At 38.3% G+C, this 24,269-nt stretch overlaps 1 protein-coding gene across 10 annotated transcripts in view; it reads right to left on the bottom strand.

The window, feature by feature from the left end:
• CD55 (CD55 molecule (Cromer blood group)) overlaps window positions 1–21,221 on the bottom strand; it is a 28,688-nt gene extending 7,467 nt beyond the window's left edge. For 3 of the 10 annotated variants that reach the window (XM_015475004.3, XM_015475005.3, XM_059875388.1), the window contains exons 1-7: window positions 19,711–19,884; window positions 18,796–18,978; window positions 17,217–17,408; window positions 16,009–16,108; window positions 14,907–14,992; window positions 10,972–11,160; window positions 6,105–6,764 (exon numbers count right to left, since the gene is read on the bottom strand). In XM_015475004.3, the coding sequence (XP_015330490.2) occupies window positions 6,105–6,764; window positions 10,972–11,160; window positions 14,907–14,992; window positions 16,009–16,108; window positions 17,217–17,408; window positions 18,796–18,978; window positions 19,711–19,810 (1,510 nt within the window). In that variant the 5' untranslated portion in view covers window positions 19,811–19,884. 10 annotated transcript variants of the gene reach the window in all.
• Between the last annotated feature and the right edge of the window lie 3,048 nt (window positions 21,222–24,269).

Here is a 24,269-nt window from a genome sequence, read left to right as displayed (position 1 = left end):
GGCATGTTTCAATGCAGTCCTTACCACCAACTCAAGATGCACATGTCACTCTAATAAAGGGCTATCTGATTCTTTGGTGTGGCCAGAGGGAACGATAAAATTGTCAGAAATCCATCTCAGAAAGATAATAGTGAAAAATAATAAAGAATTATTAAAGCTGAGATTTACCCAATTTTTAGCACTATACCAATAGTTTTCACAACCCATATTTCATTAAGCTTCCAAGACTTTAAATAAGAATCATGATCACCATCTCATAAATGAAAAAATTGAGACTCAGAGAGATTAAGTAAACCACTTGGGTTGAGTAATTATTAAATGGAAAAAAAAAGTCCAAAACAAGATTGAAACCAAGATCTGACTGACTCCAAAGCACAAGTCATCCTTCTGTAAAATACTGTCATCAAAAACAAACAGAAAACCCCACAACTATATACAGCATGTATTCTCAGTGGGGTTGGTATCATCACTAAAGGGGAAAAAGTTTGTTTTTGTTTTTTTTACTTTTTACATATAAAGTACAGATGTGCATACAGTACACAAATAGATTTATATTATATCTATAATATTAATATTTTATAGGGATGATTAGGAAAAAATGCCTTACAAGATCCTTGAGGGGGAGAGGGTAATAAAAAAAAAAAACATTGTTTTTGGAAAATACACTAATACACAGCAGAGAATAACTTTAAAAATCACCTTGCAGGGATATCACTGGAGGTCCAGTGGTTAAGAATATGCCTTCCAATGCAGGGGATGCAGATTTGATCCCTAGACAGGGAACTAAATGTCCCACATGCTTTGGGGCAACTAGGCCTCAATCAGACAGCCCATGGACAGCAAACTATGAAGCCCTTGCACCACGAAGATCTCACATGTAGCAACTGAGACCCAAGACAGTCAAAAATAAATAAATAAAATGTTTTAAAGAAAATCACAAGGCAGGCTTCACTTACACAGCAGATCAAGTTCTGAGATGAGCAGTCAGTGTCTATTTCTTGGCAAAATTAAACAGGAAAAAATTCAAAGTTTTTGCATTCAAATGCAAAGTTCTAGTATCATTTGTGTCACTCATGTGCATTGCAGTGGAATCAATAAAAGCAATTTCCTTGTTGTAGAGGTTATCTTTAAAATGAGAAAAGTGACCTCATTCACAGAATACATTTTAAGAAGTAAAGATAATTTTCAGGTTTATGTTTTATAAGTGTAAGATCCCAAAGAAAAATATTACCATATGTCTGTTATAAGAGGGAAGGAATTCCTCTTTATTTTTGAGCACAGGTTGGAATTACAACTAACCCTAAGGGAAAGTTTCTGGAAAATCACACAATATATACTTAAAGAATTTCAGGGAAAATAATAAGCACCTCAAATCTTCACTGAATGCCATTGAGCTGGTAAGAAAAAGTGTATCTATTAAATTTTAACTTCATCTATTAAAAATGTCATTAAGCCATTAGATCATGAGATTTTTCACTTAGAATACATTTATTTTTATTTAAAATATAGAATGGACAAAATGAATTGCAACTGTTGGAATCTTTCAAAATAAATCTTTTAGCTTAAAAAAGTTTTGCCTAAAACACAAAAACTATAATAAGTAACAATGAAAATAATAAAAGCAAGTATTACTTTCAGTTTCATAGTCACATGGCTAATTCATGCATGCATAAGATGAGCTTTCAGCTTATAAACACATAAATCAAAGTGTTTTTTACAAATTTTTATGTGTATTTTCCATTAGACATTACTTATCAATATGCCAATTTAGCTGTATAACTTCTTAACAGACATTTCTCTTACCATCTTATTATTCTTGTTAATACATAACATCAGATGATATATTTACAAACAAAAAAGGACTGGACCAAATGATAGAAGAAACTGCAACAGGTATGTTTTTGGTCTCATGCCTACAGCAACAGAGCATTTTCTGGAGAAACTTTACTTTAAACCACTGACAGGGAAGGGAAAAGGAAGAAGATATAGCCAAAAGTAACATTCTTTGTTTTACTTGGGACAGGACAAATCTAGAAATAGTCAATGAGTAGTTTACATTTAATTATAAAACACTTGAAGATAGCAACTGTATTGATAACTCTCTCCTCTTGTGATTCTTAGGCACTAAAATGAGATGCAGTGAGCCACTAGGCATGCAATAATACTTGATTGATTGGCCAAATGACTTGAAGTTCTCCTAAAATTACCCTGGAACAAGAACATGGTGGGAAATGTTCTTAACATAGTGAGTACTCTAACATACTGAGTACCTAATGGTGCCCACAAACATGTCGATAAGATGCCTTTACCTCTTTTCTCTTTGGCACCCACACATACTGTATTCTGATAGTATCCCTAAGACAGTATCACCAACTCAGTGGACATGAATTTGACCAAACTCTGGGAGATAGTGGAGGACAGAGGAGCTTGACATGCTACAGTCCATGGGATCACAAAGAGTTGGTCACGACTTAGTGACTGAACAGCAACAACAAAGACAGTAAAAAAACAATATTCTTTTCCAGGAATTATATATCCGAATGCGATGACAAATTCTGTGAACTCTCAGAGAGTCACACTTACCCGATGCAACGGTGCTAGCAACTAAAGAAGGAAAAAAGGAAAGAATTACAAAAGTAAAACTGTTTTAAAGTCATTGATTTGCTAGCAATTTAATAAATATATAAGTTTATCAATCAACTGTACTTAAAAAGAAACAATTATAAATAAATTAATGAAAGCAATCATATTACTAACAATCAAGTAACACACATTAGTATCTCTCTCTATTAAACAAGGGCTTCCCTGGTAGCTCAGATGGTAAAGTGTCTGCCTACAATGCAGGAGACCCAGGTGCAATCCCTGGGTTGGGAAGATCCCCTGGAGAAGGAAATGGCAACCCCCTCCAGTACTCTTGCCTGCAAAATCCCATGGACTGAGGATCCTGGTAGGCTACAGTCCATGGTGTCGCAAAGAGTTGGACATGACTGTTCACTTTCTTTCTTTTTTTTCTATTAAACAAAGTCAGTCAACAATAGAAACATAAAATGTGATTAAAGGGTTATTGAATAGTGAAACAAATACTATGTAAATTTGGTTATATGACTTTATGGCAAGTCAAGGTTACTGTAAGGACTAACAATGACAAATGGAAGGTGCATGGTACATGCACTATGGATTACACTCAGTAGTAGCTACTACTATTTTTTCAATAAAAGCAGAAAAGGCATACAATATTTAAAGGATAAATTAATTGTATATAAGAGAGAAATTTGATCCCAAATATTCACTGTATTTTTATCATAATTTATCAATTTAAAATAATTGAAAAGTTTGTTAAATTTGTTAAATTATCATATTCATGAAGAAAAAAGTATTTCAACACAGTTAGCTGTATAACAAATTTATACTAAGTGAACTTGTTTCTCTTCACCTTGCCCTATTAAACCTATATATTCAACCTAAAATTTTTAGGGCCAGAGATGTTGTAAAATTTTAAGAAGTCAGTAACCACATATAAATGTTAAGATTAATTAACTGAATCTAATTGGATCAATATAAGCCACAAAGCAATGTTGAGTGCAAAAAGTCAAGTTAGGTAATGAAACATATGACATACTGTTTACGCAAATTATAAAAAAAAAACATGCAAAGCTATAATATGTACTACTTATGGTGACATACGTGTAGCATAAGAATAAAAACACAGAGAGGGAGCTTGCACAATGAGATACCATCTCACATCGGTCAGAATGGCCAAGATCAAAAAGTTTACATACAATAAATGCTGGAGAGGACGTAGAGAAAAGGGAACCATTCTATACTGTTGGTGGGAATGTAAACTGGTACACCCACTATGGAGAACAGTATGGAGAGTCCTTAAAAAACTTAGTGTTGCTGTGTGTGTGTGTGCTTAGTCAGTCAGTCGTGCCCCACTCTTTGCGAACCCATGGACTCCCACCAGGCTGCTCTGTCCACGGGGACTCTCCAGACAAGATTACTGGCACGGGTTGCCATGCCCTTCTCCAAGTAATCTTCCCAACCCAGGGATCGAACCCAGGTCTCCTGCACTGTAGGCAGATTCTTTACCACCTGAACCACCAGGGAAGCCCAAGAATACTGGAGTAGGTAGCCTAGCCCTTCTCCAGGGGATCTTCCCGACCCAGGAATCAAACCAGGGTCTCCTGCATTGCAGGCAGATTCTTTACCAGCTGAGCTACCAAGATAGTCCAGTTGCCACATGATCTAATACTCTTGAATATAGATCCAGAAAAGACAAAAATTCTAATATGAAAAGATATATGCACCCCAATGTTCACTGCAGCACTGTTCACAATAGACAAGACACGGAGGCAGCCTAAATGTCCATCAACAGAGAAATGGGTAAGGAAGATGCAGTACATATATACAATGGAGTATCACTCAGCCATAGAAAGAATGAAACAATGCCATGTGCAGCAACATAGATTGTCACACTGAGTGAAGTAAGTCAGACAAAGACAAACATCATGTGATATCATGTATTATGAAATCTAAAAAGAAAAAAATGATACAAATGAATTTAGTTACAAAACAAAAACAGACTCACAGACTCAGAACACAAAATTTATGGTTACCAATGGGAAAAGGTTGGAGGGAGAGATAAATTAGAAGGTTGGGATTTATAGATATAAGCTGAGTCACTTTGCTGTATGAAAGAAATGAATACAACATTGTAAATCAATAATACTTTGATAAAATTTTTTTAAATAAGCAGGAAAAAAAAAGCAGGCAGGAATTGAGGTTCCCTTTTTTTAAAAGGGAACTAATTGGAGTGAGATTTTATGTATTTGACCTTTTACCTAAAGGAATAAAGAAACATACAAAGGAAATTTCCACAATAATATCTGTAATGTTTTAAGTTCTTAAAGATTCTGGGTAATGGCCAAATGAGCTTGAGCATGGAAATTTATGAAATTTGTACAATGTACTGAAAAAACAACAATGATAACTATTTGAAGACATGGAAGAACAAACTAACTCAGGCAGAAATAAATCAAAGCTGAGAGAGCTCAGGCAGCAGATGAGCTGCAGGGAGTGCGATTTGCCTGCGCACAGCAGGGAGAAATCCCTAGGCCACTTGGCACAGAGAGCAGAAAGCCACAGTTTCACTGGCTGGAGAAGTCAGGGAACAGAGTTCAGAATCACAGAGCATCGGGAAGGTGAGCGGCTGATGCTGCTCTATTTCTTGACATATGTGGTAGTTCACTGATATTTGCTTTAGAAAAGTTATTAAGCCTTATATGTATATTTTGTACAATTTTCTGTGTGTTGATGTCAATGAAAAGTTAAAATAATTTAAAAAATTACCTCTTGGCTTAGTCGTATTGAGATTTTAAAAAAAGATAAAAACAAACGGATAAAAACAACCAAAAATCCACATATCTCTATTAAAGAACAAGAGTGTCTATAAAAATGACTATTCATTAAGCAAGTCGTAAAATAAGAAGACATCCTGGTAGTCTGAAAAAGCATTAATTAGATGGGTTTCATTCACTCAGTAGGTTTTCCTGAAATCTAAAGCTTATGTTACTCTGCTTTCATAAAAACTATGAAAAGTCATTTAAAGAGTTAACCTGAAAGCTTTCAAAGAACTCTGTGTTTTTAATTACTTAGAAGACACTATTAAGGTACTTAACCAAATCAGCAACTCTAGGGAATCTGGAGAGGTCCTTTAGCATGCTTGAGGGATGAGTCTCTGTCATTGAATCAGACCTAGAAATCAACCTAAAGGATTATACACACTTGGTTCTTTGAGGGATCATGAGGAATTCAGTGGCTCCCTAAAGCTAACAAGAAAAGCAGCATTTTTTTACTGACGTTAATTTAGAATTGCTTTTATGACACCACAACCTTTTTCTATATCATTGCAAAAATATTTCTTTCTTAAAGGTATGCTCTAGCACAATCCAAAGTTAGCCTCTGAAGAAAGTCAGAACATTGCTATGAAGAAACTCTGCCTACAATAAACCAGAGACTACTTAATTTTTTAACCCTGATGAATTTGAAATTTCTACCATGGCACATAAAATCCATATGTGGAAACCTGGACTGAGTCAACTGACCTGAAGGAGCGCTTCCTCTTCCTTGAGGTGTGCCTGTTGCATGAAAACGTGGGGTTGTCCTGGGAACAGCTGTACTTTTTGCTGCTGTAACACGAGCAGAGGTCAATCTTTGTGTTATATGGAGACCCTTAGTCGTATGTACAGAAGTGGACTTTGGTGTAGTTTTAAGATTCTGTATAAGTAAAGATTTTGCTGGGGTGAATCTTTGGGTTGTTGGTGTGGTTGCAGAAGCATTTGCCATGAGGAGATTCTGAGCTGCTGTAGAGACAGTGTTTGATATTGGGGAATTCCAGGCTGTTGTGGCAGAACCATTTGCTGTGGAAGGTTTCTGAGGAGGTGATGGGACCTTTGTAGCTGGAACATTTACAGTGGTGTATGTCTGAGAAACTAGTGGGGGCTTTGTAGCTGAAGAATTTATTGTGATGAATTTCTCAGGAGTTGGTGGGGTTTCTGTAGCTGGAACATTTACAGTGGTGGGTTTCTGAGGAGTTGGTGGGGTTTCTGTAGCGGAAACATTGACAGTAGTGGGTTTCTGAGGAGTTGGTGGGGTTTCTGTAGCTGAAACATTCACTGTGGTGGGTTTCTGAGGAGTTGATAGGACTTTGGTACCTGGAACATTTACTTCAGTGGATTTTGGAACTGTTGGTGTGACATCAGTTTCTGTAGAAGAAAAATTTTATAGTAAAAATAGGTAAATAATGCTGTCCAAGTTAAGATTTAGGAACGAATTGTTTGCTCTGACTCTTCTCTTTCCCCACAAAAATCTAACTATGACTTTTAGGAAACCAAGTATTCTCATGTCTTTCCCAAGGAACTGAAACGCTATATATTATCTTTGCTTTGAAATAAGTTGCACCTATAGGCAACTAAAGTGGATCTACACCAAAGTAATATTGAGATTCCTAAAACTGTTTTCTATTTGAAAAAGGAAATCAAAGTCAGAACTGGCAGTGATCTCATTCTTAATACCCCTCAAATAAAGAGTTTTTCTCATAAAGTGTCCTCTTTCCCTCATGCCAAGACCAAAGAAGAACAGGATGCAACCTTGAAGCAACAAAGATAAGCACAACAGAGTCACTTTTTTCCAAAGTGGTCAGGACATGTTAGTGACCTTGGGAACTTGTTTTGTTTCACTTCTCTTTTAAAGCAATAAATTCAATCAGACTACAGTAAATCCCTTTTCTCCTCTTGTGTTGGTTACCAACCTTAAACAGAAAAAAGTTTAGTTCCTCTTTGGATTTTAGGTGAGATAACAAATATCTGAAGTGCAGATTATTCTGAGAGTCACCAATCTAACATTAAAATTTTAGGTCTGTTTGACTTTGGGTTGCTGATCCAATCTCCCTCATAAGGCAGTACTGAGTAGTGTGTAAGCCTGTTTGACCAGATATTAGAGATTGCTGTCCACTTCTCTAAGCTTCAGTTTTCTCATCTGTAAAATGAATGAGTTTCCAAAAAGTTTTACTAATGAGGTGCCTGGAGATGGTTTTATTTTTATTCTGCTTAGAGTCCTGAAAGTTTTTGGAATCTCTTGGTTGAAAAATTTCATCACTTTGGGAAATTTTTCAGTCATTATCTCTTAGTATATTTCTTATGCTTCTCTCCCTTTCTCTCTTTCTCTCCTCTATTTTTTTAATCATAATTAGAACAGTCATATCTCAAATGTCTCTTAAATTTGGTCTGTATTTTACTTTCATTTTTCTCCTTGTTCTTCAGTTTTAAATAACCTTTCTTCCAGTTCCCAATACCGTCTCCTGCTATGTCCGAATTGCTGTTAAACCTGTCTACTGTACTGCTCAGATACTATATTTTCCCATTGAAGAATGTCTATTTTACTCCATTTTATAGACTCCAAATCTCTGTTGAAGTTCTCTATCTTTTCCATTAGTATCTTGAATATATTAATCACTTAAAATCCTTGTCTGCTAACTCAATTATCTAGATTTTTCTTATTTGCTTTTCATTTCTCCTAATTTGGTTATAATTTCTTGCATCTCTCCATATCTAATAATTTTTTATTGTATGCAATACATTGTATAAAATTCAGATGATATGATCTTCCAAAGGGAGGGTATCCTTTTCTGATAGGCAGATTGGTTTGCGGTGATCACATCCTCAGCCTATGAGGACTGAGCTGGGTTACAGTTTCCATATGACTCAGTCTACTTTTGCTGCTTGGAAGTGCATCTTTTTTCCTCAGCCCTGAGAGACTGTGGGAGATCCAAGTCTATTCTTCAGCAGTGCCCTCTCTCTCCACAAAGCTTCAAAATGAGCTTAAATGTTGTAAGAAGGACACTGACTGTATGTTTGATACAAGCCTGTTTTTGTGATGGGTTTGTTGTCCAAATACCATAAGCTTCAGGAAGATCTCATTTTGTACTTTGGCAGCTTGGGGTCTAGCTCCCCAGTCTCACCTGCATTCCTAGAAATCAGCAAATGGCTCTTAGGAAAAACTGGGTCAGCATTTGAGGATTTCCATTTTCCAGTGTGTTATCCTAGCTAACCACAACTGCTGAGACCAATGGTCTTTTATCTGGTTCAAGATGGATCCTCAGGCTAGGTGCACATCAGAATCATTTGCCTTCATTCAGAATTTTAGTTCATTCAGCCCTAGTTATTCCCCTGAGGGAACAATTTTTGCCTTTAAAATATGGTTTAAAAAAAATCTACCCAGGTTTTGTAGTTATTGTCATGCCAGCATTGGCCTGCCATGACATCCTTGAGCATTACCATAGAGTTGTAAATTCTAGATAGCTGATTATTTAATAAAATAGGGGAAATAAATATGAATTGATCATATGGCTAAAATCTAAAATATCAAAATTTACTCACTTTAAATGAATTCAAACCATTAAATGAAATTTACACCTATCACATCTTTACATCATAATAACCATTATCATTAATGGTACAGAGAACAAATGTGCAATATTACTAGGACAGTAAATTGGTACAGTTTCTTTTGAAACAATATTGGTAACATCTATCAAAAGTTTAAATGCATATATCTTTGATATTGTAATTACACTTCAAGGAATTTATTGCAAATAATGTATTTGCACAGATACAAGGAACACAATAATATTTACTGTAGAACTTTTTTTAAAATATTTTTTTAAAAAACTATAACAGATACTAAATTCCCTTCAATAGGAGACTGGTTAAGTAAATAATGTATCCATATCATTAATATGATTTTTAAAAGAAATATGTGTATGTATATTTATTTCTTAGAATAAAATACAAAAATTTGTAAACAGTGGCTACTTCTGAGGATAGGACTAGAAGAGACTTTTGCTTTTCATTTTATATAATCATCAACATGGTTTTAACATTGTGTTGTGCTTAGTCACTCAGTCGTGTCCAACTCTCTGTGACCCCATGGAGTGTAGCCCGCCAAGATCCTCTGTCCATGGGGATTCACCAGACAAGAATACTGGAGTGGGTTGCTATGCCCTCCTCCACAGGATCTTCCCAATCCATGGATCAAATCCAGGTCTTCTGCATTGCAGGTGGATTCCTTACTGTCTGAGCTACCAGGGAAGCCCAAGAATACTGGAGTGGGTAGCCCATCACTTCTCCAGGGGAACTTCCCAACCCAAGAATCAAACTGAGGTCTTCCGCATTGCAGGTGGATTCTTCACCAACTGAGCCACCTGGGAAGCCTGGTTTTAACATTACTTCATAATATTCATGTATACCACTTATATGAAAAAACTACTATTAATAAGCAATGCTATTTAAAAACCATGCTAATACAATTCAAGTATAATTATAAAAGTAATTATTTGTTTGAATTATACTGGCATTTGAATATGGTACTGCTTAAATAAATGCCACCTCCTAGGAAAGTTCTAGAAATGTAAACAAGAGAGCATTGTCAATAAGAGAGAAATTCTGGAGGCAGAAAACAATACAATTCAATGAAGTCAACAGGTGGGCAAGAGTTTCTCTTTGTTGTCACAACATATAAGATCATTATTTAGATCTCTCAGTTCAATCTAAGATTTCCTCTCAATTAAATAAACCACTTTAAACACTTTTTTTAAAAACAAGAATATATCTATATTAACTTATTGAAAGTAACATGGTAAGAAACAGCAAATATAAGCTAATTCACTAAAAACATGAGACATATATGTGTGCATATATATATATATATATATATATATATAATTATACATCTCCATCCTACTCTGCAGTTCAAGCCATAAAGAGTCCATCTGCAATGCAGGAGACACAGGAGACATGGGTTTGATCCTTGGGTGAGGACAATCCCAAGGAAATGGCAACCCACTTCCTTGCCTAGAAAATACCATGGACAGAGGAGCCTGGTGGCCTGTAATCCATAGGGTCGCAAAGAGTCAGACATGACTGAGTACGCACATACTTGCACTATTATATATGTACAGATATTCACAGAGGTCATGTGTGTATTATTTGTATTTTACCATATGGTGGCTCAGCAGTAAAAGAATCTGCCTGTAATGCAGGAGAAGTGGAAACTCGAGTTTGATTCTTGAGTTGGGAAGATCCCCTGGAGAAGCAAATGGCAACCCATTCCAGTATCCTTGCCTGGGGAATCCCATAGACAGAGTCTGGCAGGCTACAGTCCATGGGGTTGCAAAGAGTAAGATACAGCTAAGCAACTAAACAACAGCAGCAATAACATATGTTCTCCACATCAGTGCTTCTTCCTTTTTGGAAGTCATAGACCCCCTCGTAGAGTCTATTCCCCAGAAAAATGCAAATATGCTTAAGTACAACATTTTACATTCATTTCTCAGGGAGTCTGTATACTCTCTGAAGCCCATATACAGACCCAAGGGTAAGAACAAACAGAATTGTAACTTTGCAAATGGATTACCTCTACACTGAGGTAGGGGGCCACTCCACTCTCCTTGGTCATCTTTTACAGTACAATAGATAGAGCTCTCTCCATGTAGGGTGAAGCCTTCCATACATTTATATGTTACAGATTGTCCATATGCATAACTGTTTTGTTTCTCTTGAATCATTCCATGGTCAACTTTTGGTGGTTCTGGACATAAAATTTCTTTTAAAACATCATAACATATGTTAAGTTAATTAAATCCCCAAGATAATTTCATAAACAAGATTAAAATATGTTAAATATTTTATTTAAAAAAATAAAAATATACCATTCTTTTAAATTAAACATTTCATCTCAGAGAAAGCAAGGCAGAGGCTTCCATTTAAGGAGTAAAAGGACTTGAGTTTAAACCTAAGATGTACCCTCCTTAGAGCAGAGAAGAGGGCTCTGCTTTTGATTCCAGGGAGAAACAATACCGAATGAAAGGAGCTGGGAATGTAAGTGGCATGCATGGGAAACAGAAATTTTGGATAGAGCAAAAGATTTTAAAAGTCAAAATTAGACTTTGATTTTCAGGATAAAATTTTTAAAGCATGTGTTGACTCTTGGCCTTTTATTTGAAGTAAATCTTACTGAGCAGCTGAATTTGTAAAACAAATACAAGCATTGATTGTTATATTATAAAAAGAGGCCTCTCCCTGGCAGCTCCCCTGATTCAGTGGTTCCACATTCTCTAGAGACATGAACCTGTTTTTCTTGTCTTTTTTTTTTTAAGCAAGAAAGCAATGTGATCACATGGGGACGTCAAATTACATCAAATACTCTTAAGTACCCAGACAATACTAGCTATTTATGAATTACTTTTAGGCCACTGATCAAAGCAAGGGACAAAAACAAGCTAATCTGATTTACACTGGGCTGAGTGGGTATTGACAACACACATTACAGCAGTTCGGTCCCAGCAGTTTCTGAGCATCTAATACATACTGGTCATTGCTCTATAAATAGAAGTATAACCAAGTAAGATACAGTTCCTCTGTCTTAAACTATAGTGGAAAGAGACATTCAAAGAGATCATTTCCATACGAAATGGTGAGGATTATCATAGAAGCACGCGCAGTGGTGTGGAAAGAACGAACAGTTACAGTCAGGGAAAGCTTCGAGGAGAAATTCGCGAGCAAACTCTTAAAAAATAAAATAAAAGGGGTAGGGGGCGCTGAAGGGATTTCCTGGCAAAGGCAGTATCGTAAGAAATGATGCAGGGACATGAAGAAGTCTGAGGTATCCAGACAACCTCAGCAGTTTGTGAAGGAGGAGGGTGAGATGTAAAGTGTGGAGAATTGGATAGACCGTGGCTAGACTTATACACTGTATGCAGGGGTTTAGACCTGGTGCGCTGGACGTGATGAGGAGATACTACCAAGTCTCTTTCAAGAAGGGAAGAGACCAGTCACATTTGTGTTTCAGATGCATGACAGGGTAGAGGCTGGATAAAACACTAAAGGGGTGTGAGAATGGAGGCTGGAGGCCACTGCAGTCAGCATCACTTGAGCAAGTGGAACTCCTGCCTAGCTCCCACATGGAAAGGCCACGCTCTTGCCCTCCTCTGGGTGTGCCTCTCTCTATTAGATGGGGAATCTGCAGGGCTGAGATAGTATGCTCAATGAGAGCTCCTCCCCACCCCATTCTAAATCACGCTCCAGGAACTGGTACCCAGAACTCCCTGGGCCAACACTCCTTTCAGGGCTTCTCCCTGTCCATATTCTTGACAATAGTCTATACTGCTGATGTGTCCACCTTTAGGCCAGAATTCAATGGAGTGGGGCTAAGGGTTATAGGGGATATGATTTGGGTGTGTAGATTGAGCTATCCATTTACAGGCATCAGAGACCCCTCACAGTGCAAGAAGGGGGCACCAACTTGAGAATGGATGAATCTTAGATTAGGGACCTCCATTTATACTCTTGTCCTATGCCCTGAAAATGTTAGAAATAGCTCTTATTGCAAAGTCTAAATGAAAGCTAGTAAACCATATTAAAAGTGTTATATATAGAAGATAATACAGGTTTGAGAAATATATTAAGGAGATAAAGGAAAAAATATTTGGTGATTATAAGTGAGAGGTTAAGATAAAGAGAGGGGACTGGAATGACAGATAGTATAGAGCAGCAACTGATTCTAGGCTAGTGTGTACTAGCAGTCAACTAAAATTATTTTTGAAAAGAAAATATTGGCAGAGAGATAGGAAAACAGGTGTTTCTGACATTGAGGCTTTCTTCAGAGGTGAACAAGTATCACCTGTGATTGGCGTATGACCGAGGAAAAGTTCTGAATAAGTCCATTGTTCCTTCCTTCTTTAGATCCACACCTCCATATCCACATTCACAAAGGGACATCAATGCTGCCTCATGTGCTGATAAAAGCCCAGAGTGCATACTTGAGATATGCTGTGTGCTCAGTTGAGGTCAAAAACCTCATTGCTTAAGAATTTATACTTTCTACTTGAAGTCTTTGGTGGAAAGTCTACATTAGGAGAAGTAGGGCTTTAATAGGGGTAGTTGAAGACATGGGGTTGCTGAATGAAAAGGGCTCTTTCCCACAGAATACAGATGTCAGTGATTGCAGAGTTGCAGAGCCAGGTAAGAGAGTCAGAGTGAAAAATATGAACATCAGGAGTTTTACCACAGAATTGAAGATATTAGACAGAGAGCAGGACCTGGACTAGCTGAAAGCAAACACAAAGAGAAACTGGGTTTGCAGCACAAAAGCTCTTCTGTGCTGGAATGCATGCTTGGTGTACACATTTCTATGAAATTCATGACAGCAGTTGCTTGTAAATATGTTGGCCTCAACTGGGAGACTGCTTGTCCAGACTTTGTGACAAGTTGTTGCCTCTGTCAGAAAGAAAGATACTGTCTAGCTCCTGCTTGCTTTCCATATTCGCTTTAGTATCAGTTACAGCATTCCTAACTGGATGACATAGGAAAGGTGATGGTAGGTAGTAAGGATGGATATTTGAAACTAATAATGAAAAAAAGGAAGAAATAGTAGATATAGGAGGTGGGGCCCAAGGCGGGTGTGGCAAGAGCAAACTCCTTGTTGGCAAGGCTTCATTTCATTTGTCTTGTTATCAGTTGACCCCACACATTCCCTACCAGAGAGCATGACGCTTGTTAAATTACACTACCTCTACTCAAGTTTCCTGCACTTAATAACACCAAAACTTGAAACGAGCAATAATTTCAATGAGGATGAGAGAAATAAAGCCTACTTTTTAAAACACTGCACATACATATTCCTCTGTTTTCAGGAGACATATGTCTCTAATGCACATATATTTAACTTGATATACCCTTTTAGGAAACTAGCCTCTGTGCCCTCTTCCCTCTTGAGAAGACAGAATTTTCAAGTGCAGATATTTCTTCATTACGATATATGCTTATTTCTCCAAAGATAAAAGTATTTCATGGTTTAAAACATTTCAACATAATTAGCTCAGTTAACAATCCTTAAAGGAATCTAGTGTAAGGTAACACTAGGTCTTAGAAGAATGATGGGCTTGAAATCAAGAGGTCTGGGTTAAGTGCCTACTTTGGCCACTTATTTTGGCATATAGGGTCAAGTCGTACAGACCTTTTAATGAATAGTATTTAACCACCAAAAAATTAAAAATTATGAAGGAGGGGAAAAAAATCCCAAATCTATTTTATTTGACTGTTAGAAGGAATGATAAGATAATAAATGACCAAGCACAATATAAACCTTAGTTAACTTTTTAATCCTTTATCCTCATGGTTAATAAATTAAGACGTATTACTAATAGAGTTATATAAACTAGGCAAAACATTCACACATTGGAAGGTGAGGGTACTACAAACATATACTGACGGTAATTCTAAAGAGCAAAAAGCAATTTATCATTGATTATTCAGTCCCACAGCAGAGTGCTTAGATTTTTTCAGTCTTACCTTGGCATTCTGGAAATTCATTAGTCCACCCAACAGTATTTCCCACAGGAGCACAGAAACTAAAAGTTGCACCAACTAATTTGTATCTAAAATAATGAGGGAAGAAAAAAAACATTAAGTTCCACTCACACATATTTGACTTCCCTTAAATCCTTCAGAATAGCGCCTTACAATATTTGTTACACCAGTAGATAGAGACAAAACAATAGTTGATAAAAGCTCATTTGGCAGTTTAAAGGAAAAGAAAAAATTATATCTAAAAGGGTGACATCAAAGATAAAAAAGTGTAAGATAAGCAAAATATTTTTTATTTGGGTAAGGCATATGTTAGAAAATATTAAAATATTTTAAAACGTTTTTAAAGAATACAGATGCTTAAATCTTTTCTATTTCTGAGTTATAAAAGATCAATACAGATTCCATAGAATAGTAGAATGTACTTATATTTAAAGGGTTCAAAGTATCCCCAGATTTGTTATTAATGATCCAAATATCTGTGTTTAGTACAGGAGACAAATGATACTGGTAGCTTTATAAATAACAGGGACACACACACAGAATAAAATATCATAGTCCAATTTACAGATATTAAATGAGAAAATGAATATAAAGCTTTTAGCAGCACTTGAAACACTGATAATCCTCAATGATAATACTCCTTTCCCATACATAGAGGACTCACAAAAGATCTTAGGTCAGAATGATATTTTTACACTAGGAATGATTGTTTTTAACCCTTGATATCTTATAACGGATTGTTCGCGTACAAAGAAAACAAACAAATGCAAACTCATTATTTAGGTAAAGACTGGTTTCAACACTGAAAAGATTTAATTTCTCCAAGGATCATCAACTTATCACAAGTTTTTTCATCTACAAGTCACAGTTAAAACTTTATAATGAAATCTAGTGATTGAGAGAATTTTGGTGGTATTATAAAAAATATTCCTTTCTTGCCCCATTTTACTAACTTTAACTGCAATGAATTCATCATTGAGCAGAGGGTGGTTTTATTGCTTGTCACAAATCTAAAAGTTTCTATCTTAAATTCTAATTTGTCTTTCCAGTTGTTAAATATAGTGTTTCATATGCTCAGACTTACCCTGCGTTACATGAAAAATAGATGGTTGCACCAAGTAGTATGTCAGTTGTTATATTGACATGACCATTTTCTATTTCTCTAGGCTTAGGACATGATTTTTCTAGGAAAGAATATAAATTTATTTTTTTCATTAAATTATCAGGCATGTCTATGCAAATTCACCATCTGAACCATTGCTATTACTTATCCAACTATTAAAATTGTACCTTCATTTTATCAGTTTCAAGAAAGCAAGGTATTAGTCCATGGAGTCACAAAGAGTCAAACACAACTGAGCAACTTTCACTTTCTTTAAAATATACACTTAAGTTATTTTGCGCTATGTTAAATCACTTCAGTCACATCCAACTCTGTGTGACCCTGTGGACTGTAGCCTGCCAGGCTCCTCAGTCCATGGGATTCTCCAGGTAAGAATACTGGAGTGGGCCATTTCCTTCTCCAGGGTATCTTCCCGACCCAGGGATCGAACTCACGTCTTTTAAGTCTCCTGCATTGGCAGGAGAGTTCTTTACCAATATTGCATTTTTAGGTAACCTTAAACTAAATTTAATCATAGGTTAAAGGTTTTTCCAGTGGTCATGTATGGATGTGAGAGTTGGACTATAAAGAAAACTGAGCACTGAAGACTTGATGCTTTTGAACTGTGGTGTTGGAGAAGATTCTTGAGAGTCCCTTGGACTGCAAGGAGATCCAACCAGTCCATTCTAAAGGAGATCAGTCCTGGGTGTTCATTGGAAGGACTGATGTTGGAAACTCCAACACTTTGGCCACCTGATGCGAAGAGCTGACTCATTGGAAAAGACCCTGATGCTGGGAAAGATTGAGGGCAGGAGGAGAAGGGAATGACAGAGGATTAGATGGTTAGATGGCATCACCGACTCAATGGACATGCGTTTGGGTGGACTCCGGGAGTTGGTGATGGACAGGGAGGCCTGGGGTGCTGCGGTTCACAGGGTCGCAAAGAGTCAGACACGACTGAGCGACTGAACTGAACTGAAACCTTAAATGTGAAATCAGTGAGCAAAGTAATATTTCTGGCTCACAAGTATTTAGTTTGCCTAATTTAAAACAAATTGGTTCTAATGGTTCATTTAAGAAACATTCTAAATAATAATATGTACACATAGACTTCTGCTATGAGTGAAGGAAGAAACATCATTTTCCCCAAACACCATATGATTAAGATTACTCTTTAAAACCATACTCACTTTTACAAAATCTATCAGGTTTGGACCACACAAAATTCTGAAGACAAGTTATGTTTCCTGAGAGAGAAGGGTCCCTTATGTAGCCCTGACGGCACTCATATTCCACAGTGGTACCTTCTGGGAAATAATTCTGTTGGCTATAAGACTTTTTGAGAGATGCAAAAAGTAGCCTGGTTGGAACATCACAGCTACCTAAAAGTATTAACAAAACAACAACAACAAAAAATGAGTATCACTTGCTGTTATAATCGATGTCTAATTATCTGGTCCTTAGATCACTCTTTATCTGTATTTCTTTGTACATAGTATTCATATTAATGTCACTATGGCATTGATAGTGTATCAGCATATTCACATAGAAATTTTCATTCCCTAATTACTAGAGCCCTGTGAAGTAGATTTGGTACACCAAAGTCACTATGTCCACAATTCAGAAAATGTAACTTATTTCAGTCGCCTGGCATCATTCTGGCATTGACTCAATGAAGGCCAATTCCCTTACCCTGTCCCATGTATCATAGGGATAGATAAGAACCAGCATTTCCAGATCCCTGGGCTAGTGTCCTGGACAATAGTAATAGTTAACAATGATAGCTAACATTTATTGAGTACTGGTAAATGTATTACACATGTAAACTCATTTAATCCTCAGGACAACCTATGGAGGCAAGCATCAGATGAGCCAATGGAGCACATGAAGTATTTAAAAACTGGAATCATCTAGACAAATGCAAATTTATAGTGGCATCATATAGTGTAAGGGGCATTAGATCTATGATCAACAGACTCACTGGCTCTTCTGCATAAGGAGCTCCTGATCCCAAGGAAATTGTTTAACTGGGAGTTGCTTTCTCAACTGTAAAGTGTGGATAAGTCCTTAACTAACCTCAGGGAGTTGTTTGAAGAATTAGACAAAGTAGTCTATGCAGAATAACTCTATTCAGTTGTAAACACTAAAGCGTGATACATGTGTAGAGACATGTCCTTCAACCTCCTGCCTTGGGATCATGGATAAATAAAAACAAAACGTTAACACTGATTTCACACCTGATTTCAAAAAGTACTTGTGGCAGTTTCTATGTTCACTGTAGTTTCTATTGCTCCAAGTTGTTCAAACACAGGAATTAAATTTTTATTTTTACTTGTACATGTCAAGGCTAAACTAGGGCAATGACTATAAAGATAGATTTATATTTAAAGATTGAGAATTTTTAAAAATATCACCACAGAGTTGTACTGGGCAAATCCTACAGAGGACTCTCTTATGTGTCTCAAGGTAACTACCAAACATAGTTATAGATAATTTACTCCCTAAACAGTACCTATTGTTTATTTTCGCTATTAATCAGTTCAAGAGTTACACTGTTAGGAAAAAAAAATAAACCTGTTAATGAAGAGCAGGACCTATTCCAGGAAGTAATGCCATCAATTAGCTAGATTGTGAATTGCCAACAGGTATGCCCAGGTGATTAATAATGCTAGAAAACTATCAATTACCAGTCATTCCAAAGAGGGATAAAATTAAACTTAAGAAACATTCCATTCCCATAACTTTTCTAAAATGAAATGAAGAACTTACGATTACAAAATACTGCAAGCTCTGACCATTTATTATTCTCACAGATCACTGAGTCTGCCTTGCCAGGAACTTTTACAAAGCCTCTGTTACATTTGTAGGTTACTGTTCTTTTTTCAGGAAAACTTGTAAGACCTCCCAAAGCTGCTTGGGCATTAGGCACATCTGGGGGAAGGCTGCAGTCACCTAGGAAGGAATAAACAAAACTGAAGGAAATACCACTTTTCAATTCATAGCAACATTCTTTTCCAAGACAAATAAGGGAGGCAGCAAAGGCTTTTGATGCCTACATATTTCCATCCAGTGCTGAGCTGACACATCAAGAACTTGCAAGGCTTCCTGTCTGTCAATTAACTCAAAACTAAAAGAAATTCCTGCCCCTCGTTATCATATACATAGAGAGAGCTTTAGAGTTTCACAGAGATACTGTTTCGAGGCACACAATACAGACAGACGCCCCCTTGGAACGTTACACCTGGAGGAGACGACGCACAAACTTGTAGTGCCAAGTCTGTGCACGACTGGACCCTGTGGTGGTCAACGATCTGGCTTCCCAACCTTAAGGAGACGCGAAGGATTCACTCTCTTCGACCTCTGCCTGTCTTTTTGGCTTCTCCATGTTTGCCCCCTCTCCCCGCGAAGGCTCACTCCTAAAACACTGCCAGCTGGGGTCCAGCATAGTAAACCTCCTAGTGGCAGGTGAGCAGCGAAGAGCCTCTTTCCGTTCCCAGGGATCGTGCCAGTAGGAGGGCTGACCCTTACAGGTGGAGGATTCCAGGAACGATTAGGGATGCCCACGTGGCTCACCCGCCGCGTTCCGCGGACTCCTCGGCTGTCGTGCCGACGACCTCCACCCCCTCCACCCTGCCCGAAGGTTGAGCCGCAGGGCTGGGCTTTCGGCCCTGGACCCCCACTCACCCGACGCAGCCAGAGGACGCAGGAGTAGCAGCAGCAGCTGCGGGCCCAGCCCGCCCAGGAGGCTCAGCACCGCGCGGGCGCGCGGGCGCACGGGACTCATGGCGCGCGGGGACGGGGACCCGGCGTGGGCCTCCGCGGTGAAGACACAGCGGGCTGAAAACCCGAGCTGAAGTCGGGGCAGCGCTCTGAAGTTAAGCAATAACAGTTAGATTAGCGCCCTGGGCGGGGCCGGGGCTCTGACTCACCAAAGGACTGAGAACGAGATGAGTGGGCGAGGGCTTTTCTCACACCAGGTGCTGGGCGGAGTAAGGGCGGGAGCCCCATCTTCACGGGCCCTTGGGATCCGAAAAAGAGGAAAAAGAGGGGCCCCAGGCAGGGAAAGCAGCTCGTCGGCGCCGGACCCTGGGACCCTTGCTTTCTCTTTGCTAGGGTGGGGCCTGCTATGAGCCGCCGAGTGGAAATGTAAATATCTGCTTTCTTACGTAAACAAAATAATGGGGGGAAAGGAGGCCAGAGGAATGGTTAAGCGGCGTAGGTAGGCGTTCCTCCTCCCGGAATCTGGATTAGTTTAAGTGTTAATGAAGCGCCTTTGAGTGCGGCAAAGCTGAGCGGTAGGTGCGGCAGGCTTGGAGTTTTCCCCGGGAGCTGAGAAACAGGACCCACCCAGGGACCTGGCGTCTTCAACTTGGAGGTCTGTCAAGTGGCAACAAGAAGATGAGAGGGAAGAACCACCGCGTTCTGTCTCCTTGAACATTCTGTAATCTGAAAACAGCAAACGGGAAACCATCCGAGAAAACAGGTCGAGAAACAGCAGGGAGTGAACAGTGTTCTTAGCATGTCTGCATGAGAATCGCTTTCATCGCCAGGGGTATTCCTTATAAACCAAGGACACCTCTTGGATTCTACTTAGGGACTGCTGTAGTGTGACTGCAAGTAGAAAGTCACCGTCCTGTGCTGTAAGCATGTGTCGGCTGGGAGAAAGTTGTAAAAACAAAAACGGAGCGCTCGAAAGCTAAATAGTAAGAGGGTGGATTTTAAGAGGAAACTGTTAGAAAAACCTTAAGTATATGCCAGAGATTTGCCAGGGTGGCCACACCTTAAAATGACATGGGGATGTTTTTAAAATCCAAATGTTCAAGTTACACCTGAAGTTAAAATCCCTGGGACCGGGAGGACATCAGGATTGTTTAAAGCGCTCTGCGTAGTTCTACTTTGCAGCCAGGTTGAGAACCACAGAGCTATGACAGTGCTGGTCAAAAACACGAAAGGACATTGATGAAAGGGTCAGTTATTCAACCTTCCTGGGAACAACTCAGAACATATTTCCCTTCAATAGTTTAACTGAGCTGGTTAGCAGAGTCCTAGCCTGGGTTTCCTATCCCCCCAGACCCTTTACCTGATTAAATGAAATCCCCAACTTGAAATTATGCCTTGGTCCGCCGACCAGCTGTGGAGTCCATGCCTCTTATCCTTTCCTAAATGCTTTCTGACCACTCTTTATTGGTTAGTGTGAGCTTTACAAGGAGGAAAACAACAGTTTCAACAACAGTATTTTCTCTGACTCATGCTTACTGTACTGAACACAACTCTGTGTCACCCAGTGCTAGGAACATTCCAGGAAAGGAACTCCTATAGGCTTTCATTGAAGCCAATTAGTATTAAAACACCTTAGAGTTTTAAGAGTTTAAAACACCCTTTCCCCTTCACCTTAGAAGGGGAAGGGAGTGCTTTTAAAACCAACTAATGTGATCCTCAAACTTGATACCAAAATACCTTATTTTTACTTCCATATTTGGCATAAAATCACAAAGTGTATAAGGGCTCAGAGTGTTTTAGAAGTTATACCAGATCTTCATTTATTTTTCCAAGAGCCTCCCTTGACTTTAACTACCACTCCCTTTTGCTACACCATCATAGGCAGGTAGTGTACATTCCTGCTTGAGCTCATAGAAATGGTGTGAAAGGCAAGGTGGCATCATAAAAAATAGTTGGAGATCAAGGCCAGTTATGGAGTTGCTAGAAGACTTAACTATGAGGCCTGTTAGAACTGTTTATTAAGTGAATGTGATAACTTTTTATTCAAAGAAAACATTGAAGTCTGCAAATGTAGGGGAAAAAATGTCTATCACCCAGCTTAACCACACTAAATGCTCTAAGCATTTACCTTCCAAATTACTTAGTTGATAATTCATCTTTTTTAAAGGAACTTTTATGAGAAGTAACTGAGTGGAATCTAGTAATACTTTCAGTAACAACACTCCCAAATTTCAACATTTCCTCAGAATGTTGAAAAAAAAAAAATTCCACTTATTCAACTTAGAAAAAGGTTCTATGATAAAAATCTATGCATGATTAAGAAAAATTAAATATTCAAATTTGTTATTTACTGAAGATTATTTTGGCCTCAATTTGTTGTGTTCCAATATAGACATTATACACTGTTTTGCCGTGACAACTTCTTAAAGTGGAGATAACTGTCCACGTTTCATAGATGAGGAAGCAAGCTGAGAAGGTAAGCAATTTACCCAAATCTGTGCAGCTAGTAAGTGACCAGGCCAGAATCTAAATCCAGTTTGTCTTATTCCCAAACCTCTACTTACCTACCCTACTCTACCACACTATATTCTTTTTGTCGGAATTAATCAGCAAAGTTTTCTTCTATGTGAAAGACTCTGAATTAGGCAATTTGGGGAGATTATTTGAGACCCAGCTACATCTGATGACAGCAGTGGTCCTGAGCCTTCATACTTGATCCATAAAAAACCATCTGTGTATTCTCAGGGACTCAGGTACCCATTGATCAAGAAAGATTTGGGACAAAAATAGGCTCTACAGAGCTTTGCAATTCCAAAGCAATGTTTATATAATTAGGTTGAAAAACATTTAACAAAATAGAAAATAGCTCTATGATTTTCTCAGAGGTTAGAAAACATGGCTTCCACCACTGTCCCAGGCACCATTCAATGACTACATCAAAGGTTTTCAATACACTGAGGGCCACTTAGTACTCAGAAGCACACTAAGAAAGTGGTGATACTTGTGTTCCAGAATCTGTAACCTAAGAGAGAGGTTTTATGTGATAAATGCCATGAGCATGCCACAATCAATGTGCTATGACGGTTCAGAGAAGACAGAAAGGAACATGGCTGTTGGGCGCAGAGGAGGCTGACATCCTAGTGATTCAACTAAATACGACAAATGAATATCAGTGTAATAGGGAAAATATGAAAATAGATAAGCATGGTATGAGCAGAGATTTGGGGTCAGGAAAAGCACAGTTTATTCCAAGAGGAGTAAGGAGTTTCATTTAAGGAGAGCTTGTAGAACTGAATTGGAGCAATAAAAGGTTGAAACATAGACTGGCAATAGATTTGAGGGAACCTTAAATGCAAGGCTTTTCTACATTTAGTGCTGCTCAGATGCACTGGAGGACTGTTGAGGATTTTAAGCAGGAAGTTGAGTGAATTTCACAGTTGTGTGTAGGATGTTGCAATGGGGTGACTGAGCAAAGACTCAATTTTACAGCTAACTGCGCAGTGGTTGAGCCACTTAAGATTGGAAAACAGAAATGTCTTTAATTTTAGATTCATAAATGTATGTTAAGGAAACAATCTTGTTACTCTAAAAAACCCTTGACATGATTATTATAGCCATTTGAATTTTTATGATTGTTCTTACCAAACATGTTTCAATGGAAGAACTTACAATTTGGTGACTCATAGATAAGGAAACAAGGTGGGGGAAGTGTTAAAGCTGACTCAGCGCCTTGGTGTTTGAGCCTAGAGGTCCTATTTGAAAGAACTGTTTCAAAGTCAAGAGGTAATTTAGGGAAGAAATAAAAATTCGGTGCACTTATTAAAAGTAAAATGCCTTGGCAGGGTGTCCACATGGAGGTCTATAGCATAAGATGAAAATGTAGATAAGAACTGAGCTGGAGCTTAGATGATATGGCTGAAGGCATGGTAACCAAGGGAGAGAATGTAGACAGAAACTCGAAGAGGCCTGAGGTATAAGCCTTGCTCCATCAATCCCTTGCCTCCACAATACAGTACAAATAATAAAGGGGAAGGAGGGAACAGTGGAAAGAAAAGAAGTGCCATTTCCCGGAAGCCTAGAGACACAAAACCTTAAGCCAGATATTATCACTCTATCTGTCAGGGAGGCAGTTGGTGTTTACAGAGGTTAAGTGCCTCCAGATCACTTTGCAGTGAAGGGTGGAGCTGGGGCTTAGGACCTTAACCCCTCTGTTACACTGCTCAGCATCACCCTCTCTGCAAAACCCCCTGCTCACAAAGTCAGACCCAGTACCAAAGGACCACCACCTTTCAGTATCTTTCAGTTCCTCAATTCTAAATCAGTCTATTTCATATTTGCATTCATAACTCAGCCTAGAATTATCCCATCAATCTTAAAGTCGCCAATGAAAATCAAAACTTTTTTCTGAGATATTTTGTCACACAGTTGCAAACCAGGGCAGCTGTGCTGCATAGAATAAGTGTATTTGTAAAAAGTAAATGAAAACTGAAGAGCAGACTCCTGCTTCTTTTAAGGGGAGTTTA

The sequence above is a fragment of the Bos taurus genome, chromosome 16 (assembly GCF_002263795.3).
Source record: "Bos taurus isolate L1 Dominette 01449 registration number 42190680 breed Hereford chromosome 16, ARS-UCD2.0, whole genome shotgun sequence".
Lineage (NCBI taxonomy): Eukaryota > Metazoa > Chordata > Mammalia > Artiodactyla > Bovidae > Bos > Bos taurus.
Note: the sequence above shows the minus strand (reverse complement) of the source record. Positions and strands in the feature narration are given on the sequence as shown.